This window comes from Mercenaria mercenaria, chromosome 5 (genome assembly GCF_021730395.1).
Source record: "Mercenaria mercenaria strain notata chromosome 5, MADL_Memer_1, whole genome shotgun sequence".
Classification (NCBI taxonomy): Eukaryota; Metazoa; Mollusca; class Bivalvia; order Venerida; family Veneridae; genus Mercenaria; species Mercenaria mercenaria.
The window spans coordinates 55,236,723-55,256,881 of record NC_069365.1 but is presented as its reverse complement, the minus strand read 5'-3'; the positions used below and the strand labels follow the sequence as shown (position 1 = coordinate 55,256,881).

General features: G+C 34.8%; 1 protein-coding gene across 1 annotated transcript in view; it reads right to left on the bottom strand.

The window, feature by feature from the left end:
• Positions 1-8,627: 8,627 nt before the first annotated feature.
• Positions 8,628-20,159, bottom strand: part of LOC128557063 (uncharacterized) — a 47,705-nt gene continuing 36,173 nt past the window's right edge. The window contains exon 4 of the mRNA XM_053543633.1: positions 8,628-9,978. Coding sequence (XP_053399608.1) covers positions 9,911-9,978 — 68 coding nt within the window. The 3' untranslated portion in view covers positions 8,628-9,910. The remainder of the gene's footprint in view (positions 9,979-20,159) is intronic.

Genomic DNA, 20,159 nt, shown 5'->3' with positions numbered 1-20,159 from the left:
GATTTTCGTGAAACTTGGGTCAAATTATCACCTCATCAAGACAATGTGCAGAACTCATGAGTCAGCCATGTCCGCTCAAGGTCAAGGTCACAACTCGAGGTCAAAGGTTTGAGCCTTCCATTTTGTGTCTGCTCTGTATCTCCTAAACCCCTTGAAGGATTTTCATGAAACTTGGTTCAAATGATAACCTCATTAAGATGATGTGCAAAACTCATGAGTCAGCCATGTTGGCTCAAGGTCAAGGTCACAACTCTAGGTCAAAGGTTTGAGCCTCCCATTTTGTGTCCGCTCTGTATCTCCTAGACCCCTTGAAAGATTTTAATATGACTTGGCTGTAATGTATACTCGTGACTCTTTTTATATTAAACTTATTCCTGCGTTCTGAACAAATTCACTGATATCGTCATACATGGACTATAAAGTATACTTAACGTCAATCCGTCGACCCTTTCACTATCCATAACAGTGGCGGGGGATATAGCTGTCTTTTAGACTGCCTTGTCTATTCTGTTCTTTCTCTCACTGTTCATCTACATTTTATATTTCATTTGAATCTCTAAGGTACTTCTTGAGTCGACTCCTGACAAGGAACAGCAAAGTAGAAAAATAAGGAAATAAATTAAGTCAGAAGGGAGATTATTTGAGAACTATTCAGAATAGGTTCTTGCACACTGCATTCCCTCTTGTTGATAAAAGTCTCAGAATAAGAGTGAAATATATCTGATTAAGTCACAAGTGCAAATATATGTTTCACTGGGGAAAAAAATCTAGTTAAAACCATTGAAAATCACAAGAGGGTCATGATGACCCTTCATCGCTCACCTGTTAAACTTGGCCTAGGAATCATCAAGATAAACATTCTGACCAAGTTTCATGAAGATAGGGTATTAAATGTGGCCTCTACAGTGTTAACAAGCTTTTCCTTTGATTTGAGTGGTGACCTAGTTTTTGACCCCACATGACCCAGTTTTGAACTTGGCCTAGGAATCATCCAGATAAACATTCTGGCCAAGTTTCATGAAGATAGGATCATAAGTGTGGCCTCAAAAGTGTTAACAAGCTTTTCCTCTGATTTGATCGGGTGATCTAGTTTTTGACCGCATGTCACCCAGTTTGGAACTTGGCATAGGAATCATCAAGATAAACATTCTGACCTAGTTTCATGAAGATAGGATCATAAATGTGGCCTCTAGGGTGTTAACAAGCTTTTCCTTTGATTTAACCTGGTGACCTAGGTTTTGACCCCACATGACCCAGTTTCGAACTTGGCCTAGAGGTCATCATGACAAACATTCTGTGCAAGTTCGTATCAAATCAAAGCATAAATGAAACCTCTATATGGCTGAAAGGGGAAAAATTTTCTATTTTGGCTCTACTCTAGAACCCCTGATGGAATCTAGCCGGTTTTCAAAAGGAACCGAGATCTTATTTCTCGAGATTTAGTTGTGTGTAAGTATGGTTAAAATGGAATGTAAAATGTCACTTCTATCGTGTTCACAAGGTAAAAATTAACAAATTTTGGCTCTTTCAGGGGTCAATCAGGGGCCGTAACTCTGGAACCTACGATTGGATCTGACGGATTCATCACGGAATCCAAGATCTATTGTTAAAGATATTTTGCAAGTTTGTATCAAATCAAACCATAAATAGTACCTACATGGCTGCACAAGGCAGTCTGAAAGACAGCTTAATCCCCCGCCACTGCTATGGATGGTGAAAGGGTAAACCTTTGACCTTTAGCTGTGACCTTGACCTTGAACTGACATGGCTGACTCATGAATTCTGCACAACATCTTGATGAGGTGATCATTTGACCCAAGTTTCATTAAAATCCTTCAAGAGGTTAAGGAGATACAGAGCTCAAACCTTTGACCTTGATTTGTGACCTTGACCTTGAGTTGACTCATGAGTTCTTGATGAGGTGATCATTTGACCAAAGTTTGATGGAAATCCTTCAAGGGGTTTAGGAGATATAGAGCGGACACAAAATGGAAGGCTCAAACCTTTCACCCTAAGTTGTGACCTTGGCCTTCAGCCAGCATGGCTCACTCATGGGTTCAGCACATCGTCTTGATGAGGTGATCATTTGACCCAAGTTTCATGAAATTCCTTCAAGGGGTTTAGGAGATATAGAGCGGACACAAAATGGTAGGCTCAAACCTTTGACCTCGAGTTGTGACCTTGACCTTGAGCCGACAAGGCTCACTCATGGGTTCTGCACATCGTTTTGATGAGGTGATCATTTGAACCAAGTTTCATGAAAATCCTTCGAGGGGTTTAGGAGATATGGAGCGGACACGAAAGTGTTATTGAAGGACGGACGGAGACCATTCCTATAACCCCCCACCACTTGTGGCAGGAGATTAAAAAGCCAAAATAGCAAATTTTGGCCCTTTAAGGGGCCATAACTGGAACCCATGATGGGATCTGGCCAGTTTTCGAAAGGAACCGAGCTATAATGCCAATACAAGTTGTGTGCAAGTTTGATAAAATCGATTGCAAAATGTGGTCTCTATCGTGTTCACAAGCCAAAATAGCAAATTTTGGCCCTTTAAGGAGCCATAACTCTGGAACCCATGAAGGGATCTGGCCAGTTTTTGAAAGGAAACCGAGATATTATGGCAATACAAGTTGTGTGCAAAGTGTGGTCTATCATGTTCACGAAATTGTGGGGTGATCACAAAAGCTCACCTCGTCACTATGTGACGGGTGAGCTAAAAAGAAATTTGTACTTCCAACTGTGAACACCAGATTTTACACTTTATGCTACTTGTAGAAATATGCTGGTTTCCATTTTGATCTTACAATAAAACTAGTGTGTCCATAGGACACTGGTGCCCGCACTACTGTCACTGCATATTTTTTACTAAGTCAAGGGCCATAACTCTGGTCTAGCTGTGAAATCCCAGTTTAATCATATACTGAATACTAAATAACAATCCTATGAGATTTGATGACTCTAGGTCAGGTACTTTCTGAGATATGCATGACAAATTTGGACAGACAGACAAGGGCAACTCGAGAGTGCCCACCCCCCAACCCTCCCCAAAAATATTTTGAGGGGCACAACAAACAAATATCCTCTGTAGATTTAATTTTAAAGTATTCTTTTCAGCTTTTTTGTTGCAGTAGTTGAGATCACACCAAGAGTGTGAGGGATGGACAGACAGCGACATCTCTGCTCAGTTATTTGGCAAGCGTAAAAGTTCCATGACGAGCAGTCCATCTTTCGGAGTACTCGTTGTGCGGGAAGATCAACGTATAGCTGGGGGGCAAAGGTTTCTGAAATCGTCTTAGAGAATGTCTACATTAATGCCTGCATAAATGCTTTAATGACTGACTGGCTACTGCGAAAGCATTAATATTTGTGGGGAATGAACAGTATTTCAGTTACGTAATGGCAGGCAGTTGACCTAACCAGTGTTCATGGATTCGGCGCTGTTCTCCGCAAGTAATTGCCAACTTCCCTAAATGAATCAAGAGGTGGAGAATTTCAGACACAATGTCTTTTATCAAATTGTCATGAAGAACATACTCCCCACCTGTGGATCAAACTAGTGACCCCCGCCATCTGTAGATCTGCATTCTCCCTATTGAGCTAAGCAGGCTGGCTAAACTCAAAATTTAATACTCCCAAGCCCCCAAAAAGTTCCCTTTTGTTTCATAATTTAGTATCTATAAATTTGTGTCCCCACAAGGACATTTTCACCTTAACCACAAACTCATGTAGTAACAAAAACAACAATCTGAATACAAATTTTTATTCACAAAAGGATATAACTAAAATTTAAACACAAAAAGCACAGTTATTATAATAGTCGTAAAACCCTAAAAGTAAAAAAGAAATTTTTTCTTTTGAGCGATTTGTTGAAATTTTAATTATGTCTCTATAGAGCCATTAAAACTTATTTGAAAGGAATATTCAAGTTTTTTTTATTAATCTGGTAGTGTAAAATGAGAACTATTGGCAAAGGATTATATAGCTAGTTTATAATGTTTTTTTTTTTTTCAGTTAGTAAAAGTCAGTCCTTCTGAAAACTATTCACTGTTAATGTCTTTCTGCATGTTCGGATCAATGTATAATTCGATTAAACTCTGATTTTTTAAAACTTCAGAATATACTTAGGAAATTCAGCAAATAAAAAAGACAGGGTTGATTTTTTTCTGGACAGATTTGAAAAATTTGGACCTTGTGCAATTTTTCATGAGAGTCTATAGGAAAATCATAACTTTCATAACATTTTCGCAAATGAGCTGCGCCATGAGAAAACCAACATAGTGGGTATGCGACAAGCAAGGATCCAGACCAGCCTGCGCATCCGCGCAGTCTGGTCAGGATCCATGCTGTTCGTTTCCAAAGCCTATTACAATTATAGAAACTGTTAGCGAACAGCATGGATCCTGACCAGACTGCGCGGATGCGCAGGCTGGTCTGGATCCATGCTGGTCCCAAACCCACTATGTTGGTTTTCTCATGGCACGGCTCAAATAGAAATTTTTCTACAATGTAGCTTTTAATGAAACTTCTCAATGTTGTAAATAAACATATGACCTATAATGTGGTGAAATAAAATATGTAAACCTCAAATAGTAATACGGATTCTTTTCATGAAATTTTGGTAATGGTCATAATGTATTTGGTCAAAAGGTATTACTGCGACATATTTCAGGATGTTAGTGAAATTAAAATTTTTGTGGTTTCTACTATTATCTTGTTCAATAGAAAAAGGTCATGAGTTATATTGCAAAGGTTAGAGAAATTTATAGTCCCATAAAGATGAAGTACTTGGGCCAATAATCAAAAGCAAGATACTGGTAAATTAATACTGTTTCCATGGTTTTTATCATTATTTTGTTCAACATACGGTCACCAGCCATATTTCAACAATAAGAGAGATTTGTAGTCATTAACCTGGGCCCAGATTCTTCAGTTTTGTCTTAAACTTTGACCGCTAAAATATTAAAAAATTTCCGTGCAAGCTGATCATGGTCTGCACTGTTTGCTATTCAGTCAGTAAATTTTCAGTGAATACCCCTTCAAATGATAAATGGTATTGCCCACATTGAATGATGGACCAGTCCATTTTAGAAATTTAGCAAGGTAAATATTAATATAATTGATAAGTAACTCCCACACAATTACAGAGAAAATATCTAAAACTTGCTAAAAATAGATATTATAAGATTGCTTTTCCTTATATACATTTGACAATGCAACCGGATAATGCAGCTTGAGGAAGTAAAGTTTGTCACAAAAAGAAGAGAATGCACTCTTAAATATTAAGTATTTGTAAAGGATATGACTCGACACTGATTTGAAGTAGCTAAGCAAAAGAAAAAAAAAAGTATATATGACACTTCTGATGACAATTAAGGAATTATGTATTTCACAAGATCACCACCATGAAAAAAGTATTCTCAACTTTATGTTAGGTTTTTGTTTTAAGGTGCACAATATCCCTGTTAAAGTTAATGGAATAATAAAAAATTATTTTGTGCTCGACTTAAAAAGAAATAAATGCTCGACTTTAGGTAAATAGCCAATGAAACTGTTCACTTAAACGCATTCTAGTTAGTCCGACTCGTGGCATAATTATCACTTTCATTTCTTTTCAGTTTGATATTACCATTTCTCGTGACTCTGTGGACTGACCGTCAGGGGAGGTAACTAGAGTCACAGATTGGGACTAGGTTCTAGTATATACTAGGAAAGTCTATGTCCAGACAAGTTTTTGTCTGTATAAGTGCACTTGTAAATAGAAAAATTTCAAACCACGTTGTATTAAGGATTCAAATTTTTTAGGTAATTCCTTTTTATTTTGTTGTGGTTGGGAGTGGTGTGTGGGTGGGGGGAGGTTAGTTTTCTTTTTTTAAACTGTACTTTTTTAACATTTAAGTGACGTTTTGTATGAACTTATTAATACATTTCTATGAACTTTTGAAAAGTGGAAAGAATCATTAAAAGCCTTGAAGAATTCTAAAAACTGTGAAACTGATTTTTTTAAATGGTACAACAAAGAAAACAATAAAAATAAAAATTTCAACAGAATACTCACAAAACTGCTAAGTGTATTTGTGGGCTGTCAAGATAATGAAGACTACATGGTAAGGTTTCAACAGAAAACATTTCATATTAAATGAAGTCACAGTGTTACATACATTTTGTTGATAAACATATTTAATGTTATTTTTTTACATAAATCTAAACCCAAACTGAGGGTAAATTAATACTGTAATTAAAGTCTATTAACATCACAAAGTGGAAAATGGATAGTTTCAAAATTATCATTGTTTTTGCTCTTTTTACCATGCCAACCCACATTTACAAAAACACAAAAAGCACATTATATCATGAATTGTTAACAATTTTTATTTGTGATATATATAAATGTACATAAAAATATGCTGTTATTATTTACAACAGTAAAATTCAGCGTTATTAGACAACATGGTCACGAAAAAGAGTCGAAACTTCTACTGTCTTGCCTGACAGAACTAATTATATCAAACAACAACAAAAAATTAATATTTTCTTCACTTCTTGCTATTCTAAATGTACCAATCTGTCAAAGGTATAAAATGCCCGATAGTTCTTTAAGAGGGCACCAGGTGTAAAGCACCCATACACTGGACTGTTGGTGTTTTTCTTTTTAGTCGGATGAGCGAGGTCTCGAACTCAACAACCCCTGGTTATATAGTCAAAATTTAACATATTCATCTACTGCCCCAGCAAACCACTTTCAAGGCATCTACCATATCCGATATGCTTCAGTTATCATATTACGCAACTAGAAAAGCATGCCAAATAACCCTATATACAACTGTAAAATGCCACAGTTGACAAGTCTTTTGAGGCCCGCATAGAAAATAATTTGTTTCCTTTTCTCAACATGAATTTTCTTAAGCTAGAAAATTTGTTTCACAATCAACAATTTGGGGCATGCATAGAGATAAATATTTCTCGCAATAAATATTTTTAAGTTAGAAGAATTTATTTCACCATTAACATTGTGCCCACATAGAAATAAATGTTTTTTACTATGAATATAAGTTAGAAGAATTTGCTTCAACTTAAATTTGAAATAAATATACAATCAATGTGATATGACTATTATAGAGTTAATAATACATTAACATGGAAATATATAAAAATACTTTGCATGTAAAGGTTTTCATGCAGGGCCTCAAATCTGTGCACCATTTTACCCCACGTCAATCAGTAAATCTACCACAATCATGAGAAAAGCCTTTATAAATAGTAGAAGTATTATCTGTACCGCCTGGATAAATATATTTAAGAGTTGCATATCCTGTAAACTTTAAGATGTTCACACCTACACAAAAGTAAAAAAAAAAAAATCTTTGAATTAAACAAATGTTAGAGCCAAGTTATCAATGGTTATCTGGAAAGAAAATCCTTACTACAGCGAAACTCTTCTGTACACAGTAGAATCCCCTCTACACTGGACAACTGAACTTGTTTCCATTGAATATAACCCCTCTAAACCACAATGTCTACAAAGTAGAAACCCTTCAAAACTGAACAATCATCATGATCAAGAATAAGTTACTTTCACTGAACATTATCCATCGTAAAACAAAGTCGCCTCTACAAAGCAGAATTGCCTCTAACCTGTACAACTGTTTTTGTCCAGAATGAGTTCTTCCCATTGAAAATAACCCTTCTTAAACTGGAATTGTCCCTAAAACAACTGTTTCTTTTAGCCCCAGGACTGTTTATTCAGTGGAGTTCCACTGTACATGTACCAGGAAAAGCAAAGACCAATTTTAAAACAAATTATACCTTTGAACAAATAACCGTTACTAAAATTGTTCAGCTTTTATTCTGCGTTTAGTTTGATAAAAATATGCAAAGGGGAATCAGCTTTTATTTCGTGTAAAGTTTGATAAAAATATGCAAAGGGGAATCCCTCCTTATCTCATCACATCACCAAGGAAACAATACTGATGAATTTCACTCTCATAATTTACAATATGATATGTTCAAAACATACTGAAAAACCTTTATAACTTGTGGTTTTAAAACTACAATACACACATTTTTGTTTTATAATTTCAAAGGATGGGCTAAAACATTTACAACCTAGTTTTATAACTGTGCTACACTGATTACATTGAAAATCATGTAAGTTGCTAATCTGTTGTAAACAATAAAACTTCTGTATGTCAAAATGTTTTCTGCATGAAACCCTATATCCTTGCTTAAAACTTTTAAAGTAAACAAGAGGCCCAAATAGCCATTAGGCAGTCATCTGATAAGACCTTGACAACCTGACCTTGCTTTTGACCAAGTTATTGGTAAAAATCCTTTAAGCAGATCGTTAAAGAAGTTATTTGAAGTTTTTATTTTTTCTATATTTTGCTGTGATGGCCCAAAAATGCTTTACCATTAGAACAAACTTCATGATAAGAAAATATTTAGTTTTCTTCTATTTTAGCTCTGGAGTCCCACCTTTAACAGCTCATCCTGGACAAAGTTCATCACCCTGAACAAACTTTGGGTGGGCTAAAAATCAAACCATTTTTAAGAATAGAAATAATGAGAATTGAATATTTATTCACTTAGATTAGGTTAAAGCACCTTTTACAGGAAGTTTTTGTAACAAAAAAAAACAAAACAAATTTGGTTAAAGTGAAAGAAATATGGTTCTCCCATAATATATATAAAACACAAATGAATGTTTTCATTATACAAATTTTACAAAAAATGTCATAAAAACTCTCAAAGTTTTTCCAATCTTCGTGCAAATAGCCTAACCCTAGCCACTCTCATTCCCCAACTCAATGTCATCACAAAGTTAACTTTTTCCCCCAAAAAAATGTTTGAAACATAAATGCTAGTGTTTTTTCTTCCTTTTTCTTCAAAATGTAGGCACAAAGAATGGACAAACAAGTATGATTGAAGAAATTCCATGTATACATTTAAAATGAAACATTTTTGCGTAGTGCACCAGATGATAGATAAATCAAGTGACATACAAAATAAAAAGATCAATAGTAAACAAGTCTATACACCAAATGACCTTGACACAGGACATACAACAATCTTTTCAGGTAAACAAATAAAATTGATACGAAAACAGATCTTTTCCCTGGTAGATGCACCACAAATGTACCAGCTTGCATACATTATTTAGTGACAACAAAAGATCTGTCATACGATACTATAGGCTGTGCATAAAATGGATCATTTTTTGCATGACATGAGAACATAAATGATTATATACAAAATGAATTTTTTTCAAAGGACAATTATGATCCTAAAAGTAAGCCAAACAGAAATTGGCAGGTTTTATTTGTTGAGCTACATGTATTTATGGAGAAATTAGGCCTGGGATTCAGACAAAAACTGGAAGCCTGAAAACCTACATACTAAAGCCTGAAATCATAGTTTCCAATGTAGTTAAATAGGGTAATTCTGGCAGCGCCAAAAGCCTGAAATCAGGGCCAGTCCTGAAGAATCCTAGGCCTTGTTATGAATTGCATATTTTGAAAAAAAAAAAATAAATAAAAATAGGCCAAAAAGTTAAATGCTTGTAAAACACTTACTGCTAAATGTGTATAATCTCCGCTGTTGACATTTATGACAATAGCCATCATCTGAAAATTTCTTTAAAGGGATTTATTTTATGTACTCACTACAGCAAGTTATAAGGGATATGGCATATTCACCTTGATGTTCCTAATACATGCTATATACAAAATATACATCTATACTTATAAAATTTTAATAAAAATTCCAAAGGTGTTTTCATGTCAAAAAAGGTTTTCTAAATAAAAAAACAACAACTTTCTTTAATTAGTCCAAACGATTTGTCCACCTAAAACTAGAGGCTTTTTCCTGCTGCAACTATTTCCGGTCAAGTTGTTGTTGTTGTTGTCGTGACATTTACTGATCGTACCCTGCATGGAATTGGTTGTGGGCAACGTTGGTACTGGCCATGGCAACTGTTGTTGCTGAAAGAAAGAATTAAAGCAATCGTATTTAAAATTAAAAGTGGTCAATCACATTTAAACATTTTGTAACATTTTTAGCTTTTATTTATTCTGTTAGAGCAAAAAATTGCATTCCACAGTTAGATCTCTGTTAGTAATGTATGCTGTATAATTTTTCTGCAATTTAGCAATTAACACCCTTTAATCACAACATTTTTAAACAAGAGATATCGCTCATCTGAGTTTAGTTGCTTGCTTGAATAGTTAAAAGTTTCTATTAAATATATACAGGCAGGTACTGCATATATGTGTATGGGCGTGTTAAGGAAGGGGGGATGGTGATAGAGGTGGGGTAAGACACCAGGGGTGTTAAAAATTACTTGCAAAAGTAATGCATTAAATTAGCATTACTTAGAAAAAATCAGCATTAAATTAGCATTACATAGGGTGCATTAGCATTAGCATTACTTTTTGTGAATCATTGCATGTTATAATCGCTTACACTATTTGTTTGCTTTTCAATTAATCATTTTAGTAATTATTTCATAGCAGCAACACATGACTTTATTACATTTATCATTCGTAATGAATCAAATCTACCAACTAGGGATTATACATGTATATAATTTGTATGAAATACTTGAAATGATCCAACAGCACCATAAGAAACACAGCATTTAAATTCTACAGTATTTTGTATGTCTATATCTCCAGTGCTTGATATTGTTAATGTATTATAGTTTATCACTGTTGCATTTTATGAACATGAGCCGCTCAAAGATTTGAGCGTTTAGTCTGCATTACAGTATTTACCTAGGTAATCTATAGTTAAATACATGCATGGCTTTCTTGTATTATTCTTTTACCATTACCATTACTTTATAAAAACACTTATGTTGAAAGTCAAGTACCTGTTTAATGACTCCCTAACAGGCTATTTGACATGACATGTAATGATGTTGTGAATTTGACATATCTTTTATCAAATTTGATCTGACAGGATGAATTTCTTTTAAATCATTTTAGAAGTACTATTTTAGTTGTTTTTAGCTTGTCTGATCACAGGAGGAAATAAATGAAATCTACAAGAGGCGGTTGACCTTTGTACGTTGGCGTTGGTTTATCAACTTTAAGAAATATACCTTTGAAACTTAATGATAGTGTACCATCACTAAATGAGTAAACAGATCAAGAACCATAATCCTTCCATACATTTCGAAAAATTATGGCCCTTTATGTGTACTTAACAAAGATTTTAATTTCTTGGTCAAAATGTTGATAAAATTTTGTCAAAATTGATTTGGTGGTGTGATACCTAAAGTCGTGTTTTTGTAAACAAAAGAAAATTTGACAGAAAACTGATTTTTAAACGATTTTAGACTCTATTTTACAACGTTTTGATATTGGAGAACACAATAATGGACGTGCTGAGATCAATTATATTCATAATAGTTATTGGAAGAAAAACTGGTGACTTTATATTTACTGAAAAACCTGAGAATGAGCTGTACCCCACCCACTTTTTTGTAACAGCGAGTGATCTGACAATTTCATATGGACAAAATACGTTTTACCAGAACTTTGTCAATTCATTTACTGATGTTTCTAAAAGAACTTCACACATTCGCATTACTAAAAGTCAGAAAACTACCCCAGTGTGGCTTCTACTGTGTGGTGACGTTCACCCATGCCCCGGCCCCGTCCATAGAGAAAATAGTGAAAAATCTGGCATTAACTTTCATCAAAGAAGTATAAAATACATTTATTTTTATAGCTCTTTGCTTTCATCGAAAGCGTGGTTTGCATTTCATTCATCTAAATACACGTAGTTTGATACCAAAATTGGAGGAAATTCGTATTATAGCCAGAAAAAACAATCCTGCAGCTATATTCATATCTGAAACTTGGCTTGACACATCTGTGCCAGACTCTGAAATTCATATTTCTAATTATAATGTTCAAAGAAGAGACAGGCCGGACGGTCGAGGAGGTGGCGTTTGCGCTTACATAAGGAATGACCTGGCGTTTAACCCCCGTCATGATTTAACCATCATGGATCTGGAGGCTACCTGGGTGGATATTCTTCTGCCCAAATCCAAACCCATACTTTGTGGAGTCATCTACAGACCACCAAAACAGCTTAACTTTTATTACATCCTGGAAACACTGTGCCATTCTTGTGACGATTTTATTACACATGAAACCTTAATTTTCGGTGATAATGTTAGTGGTATTAAATGTTCACTTCTTACCAACTTATCATCTTTTTGTGAGCTTTTCAATTTCAAGCAGTTAATAAAGGATCCTACCAGAATCTCACAATTATCATCTACAACAATTGACCTCATACTTGTTTCAGACAAAGATAAAATTTGAAATAGTGGTGCTGTTGATGTATCTTTGAGTGACCATTCTATGATATTTTGTACCAGGAAAATTACTCGTTCTTCAATTGGTAAACACAACAATGTTAAAATCAGATCTCAGAAAAACTATAATAGAGAAGATTTTCAACAGTCATTACTTTCATCTGACTGGTCAACTGTTATACTCAGTGATAATGTTAGTAAAGCATGGTGTAATTTCAAAAACATTTTTATGTCTGTTTTGGACATGCATGCCCCTGTAAAGGAAGTTCGCATTAAACAGCGAACAGAGCCATGGATCAATGATGACATTCTACAAAGTATCAATGCTAGAGACAAAGCTTTTAATTTGTACAAAAAGAATAAACAACACAGAAATAGTACTCAAACTCTTATTCATAATGCAAAGAAAAATTACTTCAAAGAGAGTGTAGAAAGCAATAAATCAGACTCTAAATCCCTCTGGAAATGTTTAAAACAGCTTGGTTTGCCATCTAAGAAAGGTGTTAGTTCATTTAGCAACATTGTTTTGAAAATTGATGGAGAAGTTAGCTTTGACTTTTTAAATGTTGCTGAAAAATTCAATAGTTTATAGTTAGCTTTGATTTTTTAAATGTTGCTGAAAAATTCAATAGTTTTTATACAACCGTTGCATCAAAATTAGTTGAAAAGTTGTTTTAAATATGGTAAATCATTTGTAAATAAATTTTATTTATCTAAAGGTACTTTTCCAAATAGTTTTTCATTTTCAATTGTTTCTGAAAACAAGATTCTGAAGTAATTCTTAACAGACTCAGTGCTAATAAGGCTACTGGTTTAGATGGCATCCCCTGTAGGTTTCTAAGGGACAGTGCTTCAGTTATAGCCAGTCCTTTGACTCATATTATCAATCTTTCAATTATCCAGGGTTCTGTTCCCGATGATCTTAAGAATGCCCGGGTTATCCCTCTTTATAAGAAGAACGATAAAACCAATGTTGGTAACTATCGTCCTGTGTCTATTTTATGTATACTTTCCAAGATATTTGAAAGGGTCATTTATGATCAACTGGAAGGTTACTTGAATGAGAAATTTTTTTTATACAGTTTTCAGTCGGGGTTCAGACGTGGATTTTCCACGAATACCTGTCTTATCCATCTTTCAGATTTTGTCAAGTTTCAAATGGATAAAGGTAACATGGTTGGAATGGTTCTGCTGGATTTACAGAAGGCGTTCGATACAGTTAATCATAGTATTTTGTTAATGAAACTGAATGCAATTGGCCTTAGTTCAGATGCTGTTCTCTGGTTCCAATCATATCTTTCTGATAAACACCAGTTAGTTGCTGTTTCAGGTGTCCATTCCATTCGTGCCCCTGTAACCTGCGGGGTTCCCCAAGGTTCAATCCTTGGTCCCCTTTTATTTTTAATCTATGTCAATGATATGTCAGCTGTGGTCAAAAATAAGTTATTACTGTATGCTGATGACTGGAATTCTTGTATAAATTATGGTAAAAATATAGCTGATATTGAGTCTATTTTATCTATGGAAATGGAAAATGTAAGTGAATGGCTTATTGACAACAAGCTTTCACTCCATCTTGGTAAAACAGAGTCTATTCTCTTTGGGTCTAAGCCTAGGTTAAAGACACAAAATGCTTTAAATGTTTCTTGTAATGGTACAAACATTCAAGCAACCAGTTCAGTGAAGTATCTGGGAGCTACATTAGACCAAAATCTTTCCGGTGATGAAATTGCACGTTCAGTGGTCACAAAGTCTAATGCTCGGTGAAAATTCCTTCATAGAAAGCATCAGTTCTTGGATCTTCATACTAAGAAGCTTTTAGTAATGTCTCTGATACAGTGTCATTTTGATTATGTATGCTCTAGTTGGTATCCAAGTTTGACCAAGTATTGGAAAAATAGGCTTCAAACTACTCAAAACAAAATGATCAGATTTGTTTTGAACATGGATAGTAGGTCTCATGTTGGGTCAGAGCAATTCAAGTCTCTAAATTGGTTGCCTGTCTCAAAGAGAGTAGATCAGATAACTCTCTGTCATGTCCATAGAATAAAGTCAGGCACTGCACCGGAATATCTTAAGGAGCATTTTACATCCCATTTTCCAGTCCATGACCATTTTACCAGATCTAGAGTGTCTGCACTTCCATCATCAAATTCTTTTGATTCTAATTATTCCTTTGTTGATACTGGTCGGTTTTCTTTGCCAGAGAGGATGGGTAGCTTTGGTAGAAAGTCTTCTGCTTACAATGGGATTGTCTTATGGAATGGTCTCCCTCAACATCTTAGGGATATTGAATCTTCCCATTCATTTAAGCATGCCATCAAATCCTTTTTAATGCCTAATTGATTTTAATAGTCTTTCAGTTGTAGTATATTAAAATCTTTTAATTGATTTAAACAGACAAGTCTTTGAAATATAATTCTTATCTCAGTCATTTATATTTTTTATTTTTGCTGCTGTACTGATTTCATTTAAATGTAGCTATACTTACATTTTTAAAGTATAAATATTTTTATTTTCGTCAGAAGTACAATGTAGTGAGTTTTCTATTTTGGCTGACAACTTTGTGATCATTTTATCCTTCACTGATCATTCCTCATGAAATATTATGTGATAAATCCTTTACTGTGATACATATATGTGATCTCAATCAGCTTTCATAAATTACTTAAGTACTTAAGATTATGTATCTTGCTTAATTACTCAAAATATAACAGTTAAACATGACTTTCTGTGTCATGCCGCCAATAACAGGGACCACAATGGAAATAAGAAGAATCACTTCATCTTTTTTGTGTTATCCCTGGTATTGGTGAGCATTACATGGCTTTGCTGAGTAATATGATGTAACTGTCTAATGATTTGTTGGTTTGTCACTATGTAATATTTATTACGCATTGATTTGTCATTTGTTTTATCGCTATATTGCCATGTCATGTACACTTGTGCCAAATAAAACTTACCTAACTTAACGTCACATCAATCTTCTTGAATACCTTAGAAGCAAAAGTTTTGATTTTTTTCTTTCTTTGTTGATGTGTGTGTGTGTGTGTGTGCGTGTGCGTGTGCGTGTGTGTGTTAACAGTCTTATAAAAGCAAAGCCAAGGTAACGCCTCTCGGATCTCGGTTTATAAATAACTTTTTCCAGTTGTCAAGAATAGATCGGTTCACAACATCTTTTTTATTTTATTTTATTTTTAGCTCGACTAGTCGAAGAAGAGGAGCTATCCTACTTGCCCCGGTGTCGGCGTTAGCGTGAGCGTCACACAAATGTTAAAGTTTGCGTACCACCCCAAATATTTTCAAAATCCATTGAGATATTGCTTTCATATTTTGCATACTTGTTTACCCCATTCTGTAAACAGGAGAAGACAATTCTATCAAGCATTTTGACTGAATTATGGCCTCTTTTCAACTTAGAATATGCTTAGTGTAATGTTAATGTTTGCGTACCACCCCAAATATTTTCAAAGTCCATTGAGATATTGCCTTCATATTTTGCATACTTGTTTACCATCATGACCCCAGTCTGTAAACAGGAGCAGACAACTCTATCAAGCATTTTGACTGAATTATGGCCCCTTTTCGACTTAGAATATGCTTATTGGAATGTTAAAGTTTGCGTACCACCCCAAATATTTTCAAAGTCCATTGAGATATTGCTTTCATATTTTGCATAGTTGTTTACAATCATGACCGCAGTCTGTAAACAGGAGCAGACAATTCTATCAAGCATTTTGACTGAATTATGGCCCCTTTTCGACTTAGAATATGCTTATTGGAATATTAAAGTTTTACTTATAGCTTATATTATACTATCCAGCACTGAGAATAGTCGAGCACGCTGTCAACTGACAGCTCTCGTTTTAAAAATGTTTTAGAAATAAAATGACATGTATAGTATAAATAACAGATATATTAATTAAAGTAAGCTATGCTTGCCTGTCTCTTGTAATTCTGTTAAGAATGGCATATGTATTTTAATAAGATTTTATTATGTTTTATTGTGACATACATACGATGAGATGTAAATAAACTATTGAACTGAATTGAATTGAATTGTAAAGCTAGCTGCCTTAAGGCCAGAGTTTTTTTTATTTTTTGTTACTCGGATTTTTGGGCAGAAAAATGTTGACAGGAGGAGGGAAAAAAATAACATGAGCTGTCCGTAAGACAGCCAAGCTCGACTATTCGAAATATTGTCCCAGAAGCAGGAAAATATTACCCAAAAAGGTTAAATATTAAAAGAGTTTTAAGTTCAAAAGGGGGCATAATTTGACCAAAATGCATATCAGTTATGGGACTTGCTGCTATCAACTAGTTTTATAACCCCGAAGGCACATGTGAAGTTTTAATTCAATATCTGCATTAGCTTTGGAGATAGAAACTCGCATGTAAAACTTTAACCAGAATTTTCAAAGTCCAAAAGGGGGCATAATTTGCCCAAAATACATGCCAGAGTTATGGGACTTGACCCAGTGAGGTTGGTAACTGATCTAGAAAAAGAAAAAAAAAGTTTCAAATCTATATGCCTTTTAGTAATTGCTATATGTACTTGCACGCAAAACTTTAACCAGGATTTTCTAAGTCCAAAAAGGGGGCATAATTTACCCAAAATACATGTAAGAGTTATGGGACTTGATCCAGTGAGGTTAGTAATTGATCTAGAAAAAGAAAAAAATAAGTTTCAAATCTATATGCCTTTTAGTAATAGCTGTATGTACTTGCACGCAAAACTTTAACCAGAATTTGCCAAGTCCAAAAGGGGGCATAATTTGGCCAAAATGAAGGTCAGAGTTATGGGACTTGCTGCTATCAACTAGTTTTATAAACCCGAAGACACACGTGAAGTTTCAAATCAATATCTGCATTAGTTTTGGTGATAGTAACTTGCATGTAAAACTTTAACCAAAATTTTCTAAGTCCAAAAGGGGGCATAATTTGCTCAAAATACATGTCAGAGTTATGGGACTTGACCCAGAGAGGTTGGTAATTGACCTAGAAAAAGATAAAATAAGTTTCAAAGCTATATGCCTTTAATTGATGGCTGTATGTACTTGCATGCAAAAACTTAACCAAGGTGTGACGCCGACGCCAGGGTGAGTAGAATAGCTAGACTATTCTTCGAATAGTCGAGCTAAAAATAAAAAGGCAGTAAAATTACTAAAACAACAGACGATAAGTGATCACTTCAAATGTGTTGCCTGAAAGGATTTTAACACTACTTTAATACGCATTTAACATGTAATACAAAGAAAATTACCATTCTGTGTTTAGCTTTTTTATTATCTTGAACATAAAATTGATGATTTCAAAAACTTTAACAAAATCACTCTTTGGGCATGGGTACTATTTGCCCTTGGTCATAACATCTCTGGCGAGTATTAAATTGATGACTGAATAGCAATTTTCATTGGTCTGATCGGCTGGTTTCATTTTTAGCATGTGCATACTTTTATTTTTAATTCATAAACTTTTCTGACCAAGATCTTTATTTAATACATTTTAATATTTATTTGTTGTGTTATAAGTCACACTGACACAATTTTATAGGTCATATGGTGACTTTCCAGACTTAAATGGAGCAGGAAGACCCCAGGTACTCCTCTGGGCATCATCTCAGGCAAGAATTGGCATCTGGGTAGAATGGCCTACCTTCCGTCAGCCAGCTGGATATCTTTTTCACATGAAGACCTGAGTGGGGCTCGATCCCACAGTGGTCAGGGGCAAGTGATTCAAAGTCTGGCCATATATGGAATATATAGATAAATACCTCCAATCAGGCAACTTGTAATATATATATGTCTTCATAAGCATATCACAGGGTTTTATCCCCTTCATAATAGGGTCCTTCCCTCAGAAAATATCTTTTAAATTATGCAATTTTCCCCAAAAACTGACTTTACATCAGGTTTTTTATTCCCCTTTGCCCAAACACCGAGAAGTTTTTGCTCCAAATCACAGGCCTGGGCCCCCTTTCCCTCCTGGTTAAAAAAACCCAAAATCTGTAACGGATGACTCCTTTGTTTGGCAGCACTTTGTTGCTCCTATACCTCATCCTCATGTAATATATAACTGCCAAAGGCATGTCAAATTCACATTCAATGTTGCCGTTTTTATTTACGTCGGGTAAATCTATGTTTTTCTGACATTTTGAGACACCGTTACTGACCGTAACCTTTACAGAACTTGTTTTTCGTTGTTTTATTGTTTATATACTAGATCACAAACCAAATATTCCGCTTTTCTATTGCGCATAAATCGTTCAAAGACAATCTTAAATTTCACTCAAGTTTTTGTTTAAGTACGGGAGACGCTTCCATTTGAGCGGAAATTGCGCCTATATGACACTGACGGATAATGCGCTGACGAATATAGACGTTGTCGTCGTCAGAATGCAGCAAAACATCGATCGTCGCCCGAAAATAATGTTGAAATTTTTGAAATTTCAATTTTTATTTTTTTCGAAAATGACGGAAAATAGGGTCGGCGGGTCTGAGTAACGAAAAATCAAAGAACTCTGGCCTAAGGTCTTTAACATCACTGTCAGTGGCATACTGTTAATTGATAAAAAGGTGTCAAAAGATAACAATGATTCTGTTTGATTATTATGAATTTGCACCCAGGTTTTAAATGTATAGTTTAATGCATTAACCCTTAGCCTGCTGGCGGCAAGTGATTCTGCCTTTGCGACCAGTGCAGACCAAGATCAGCCTGCACATCCATGCAGTCTGATCATGGTCTGCACTGTTCACTATTCAGTCAGTATCTTTTTGGCAAGGACCCCTTTTAACAGTTAATGGAACTGTCCGAATTGAAAGATGGACAAGTTCATTATAGAAATTTAGCAGGGTAAGGGTTAATTTGCATTAGATACACTGTGAATGTTTTTGAATGTTTCACTGCTTACAGACAAATAGTGCTAGAGTTTTAAGTAAAATTGTAGGTTCAAAAATGTTTCATAACCAGATGGCCCATATATGATTTAAATTTTATCAGTATTTAGGCATAATATTGTGCATACCTGAACATTTGGACTGTGTTTTATGTCCTTCTGTTTGAGGTTTGTTGTAATCTCTGGATCTGATCTGGTTCACACCAAGTTAACTTGAACCAGGGATTTCCAGTGATACAGAAAATAATGCCTAAGTAATGCTAAGCATTAGCATTAGCATTACTAACTTTGTCATTCAATTAGCATTATTTTTAATGCTAAAATTGTGGCATTAATCATTACTTGGCATTATTTGAAAAAAATAATGCATTACTAATGCATTAGCATTAGCATTACTACAACCCTGTAAGACGCTGTGGGATGATGTGGTATGACAATATCAAACATGAAGATTTTTTAAAGTCTCCACTACATACCTGGGTAAATAAGGGGTAAAGTGACCACACCTCATAATACAATGCTTTTTGATGAAAAAATCTTGACAGAGGGGTTACACAAGGACCTTTTGTGTGAAATTATTTCAAAATCGGGCCAGCAGTTTCATACAAGAAGATTTTTTAAGTTTCCACTAAATACATATGGAAAACTGACCACGCCCTCTGGCAGCCATGTTTTTTGATGAATTGTAATAATTTGAACAATATTGGCAGAGGGTTATACAAGGACCATTTGTGTGAAATTATGTTAAAATCAGGCCAGCAGTTTCATACAAGAAGAATTTTAAAGTTTCCACTATATACATATAGGGAAGACACCAGGCCCCCTGGCGGCCATGTTTTTGGTATAATCTGAACAATCTTGATAGATGATCAAACAAGGACCATTTATGTAAATTCAGTTTGAAATTGGACCAGCAGTTTCATACAAGAAGATTTTTA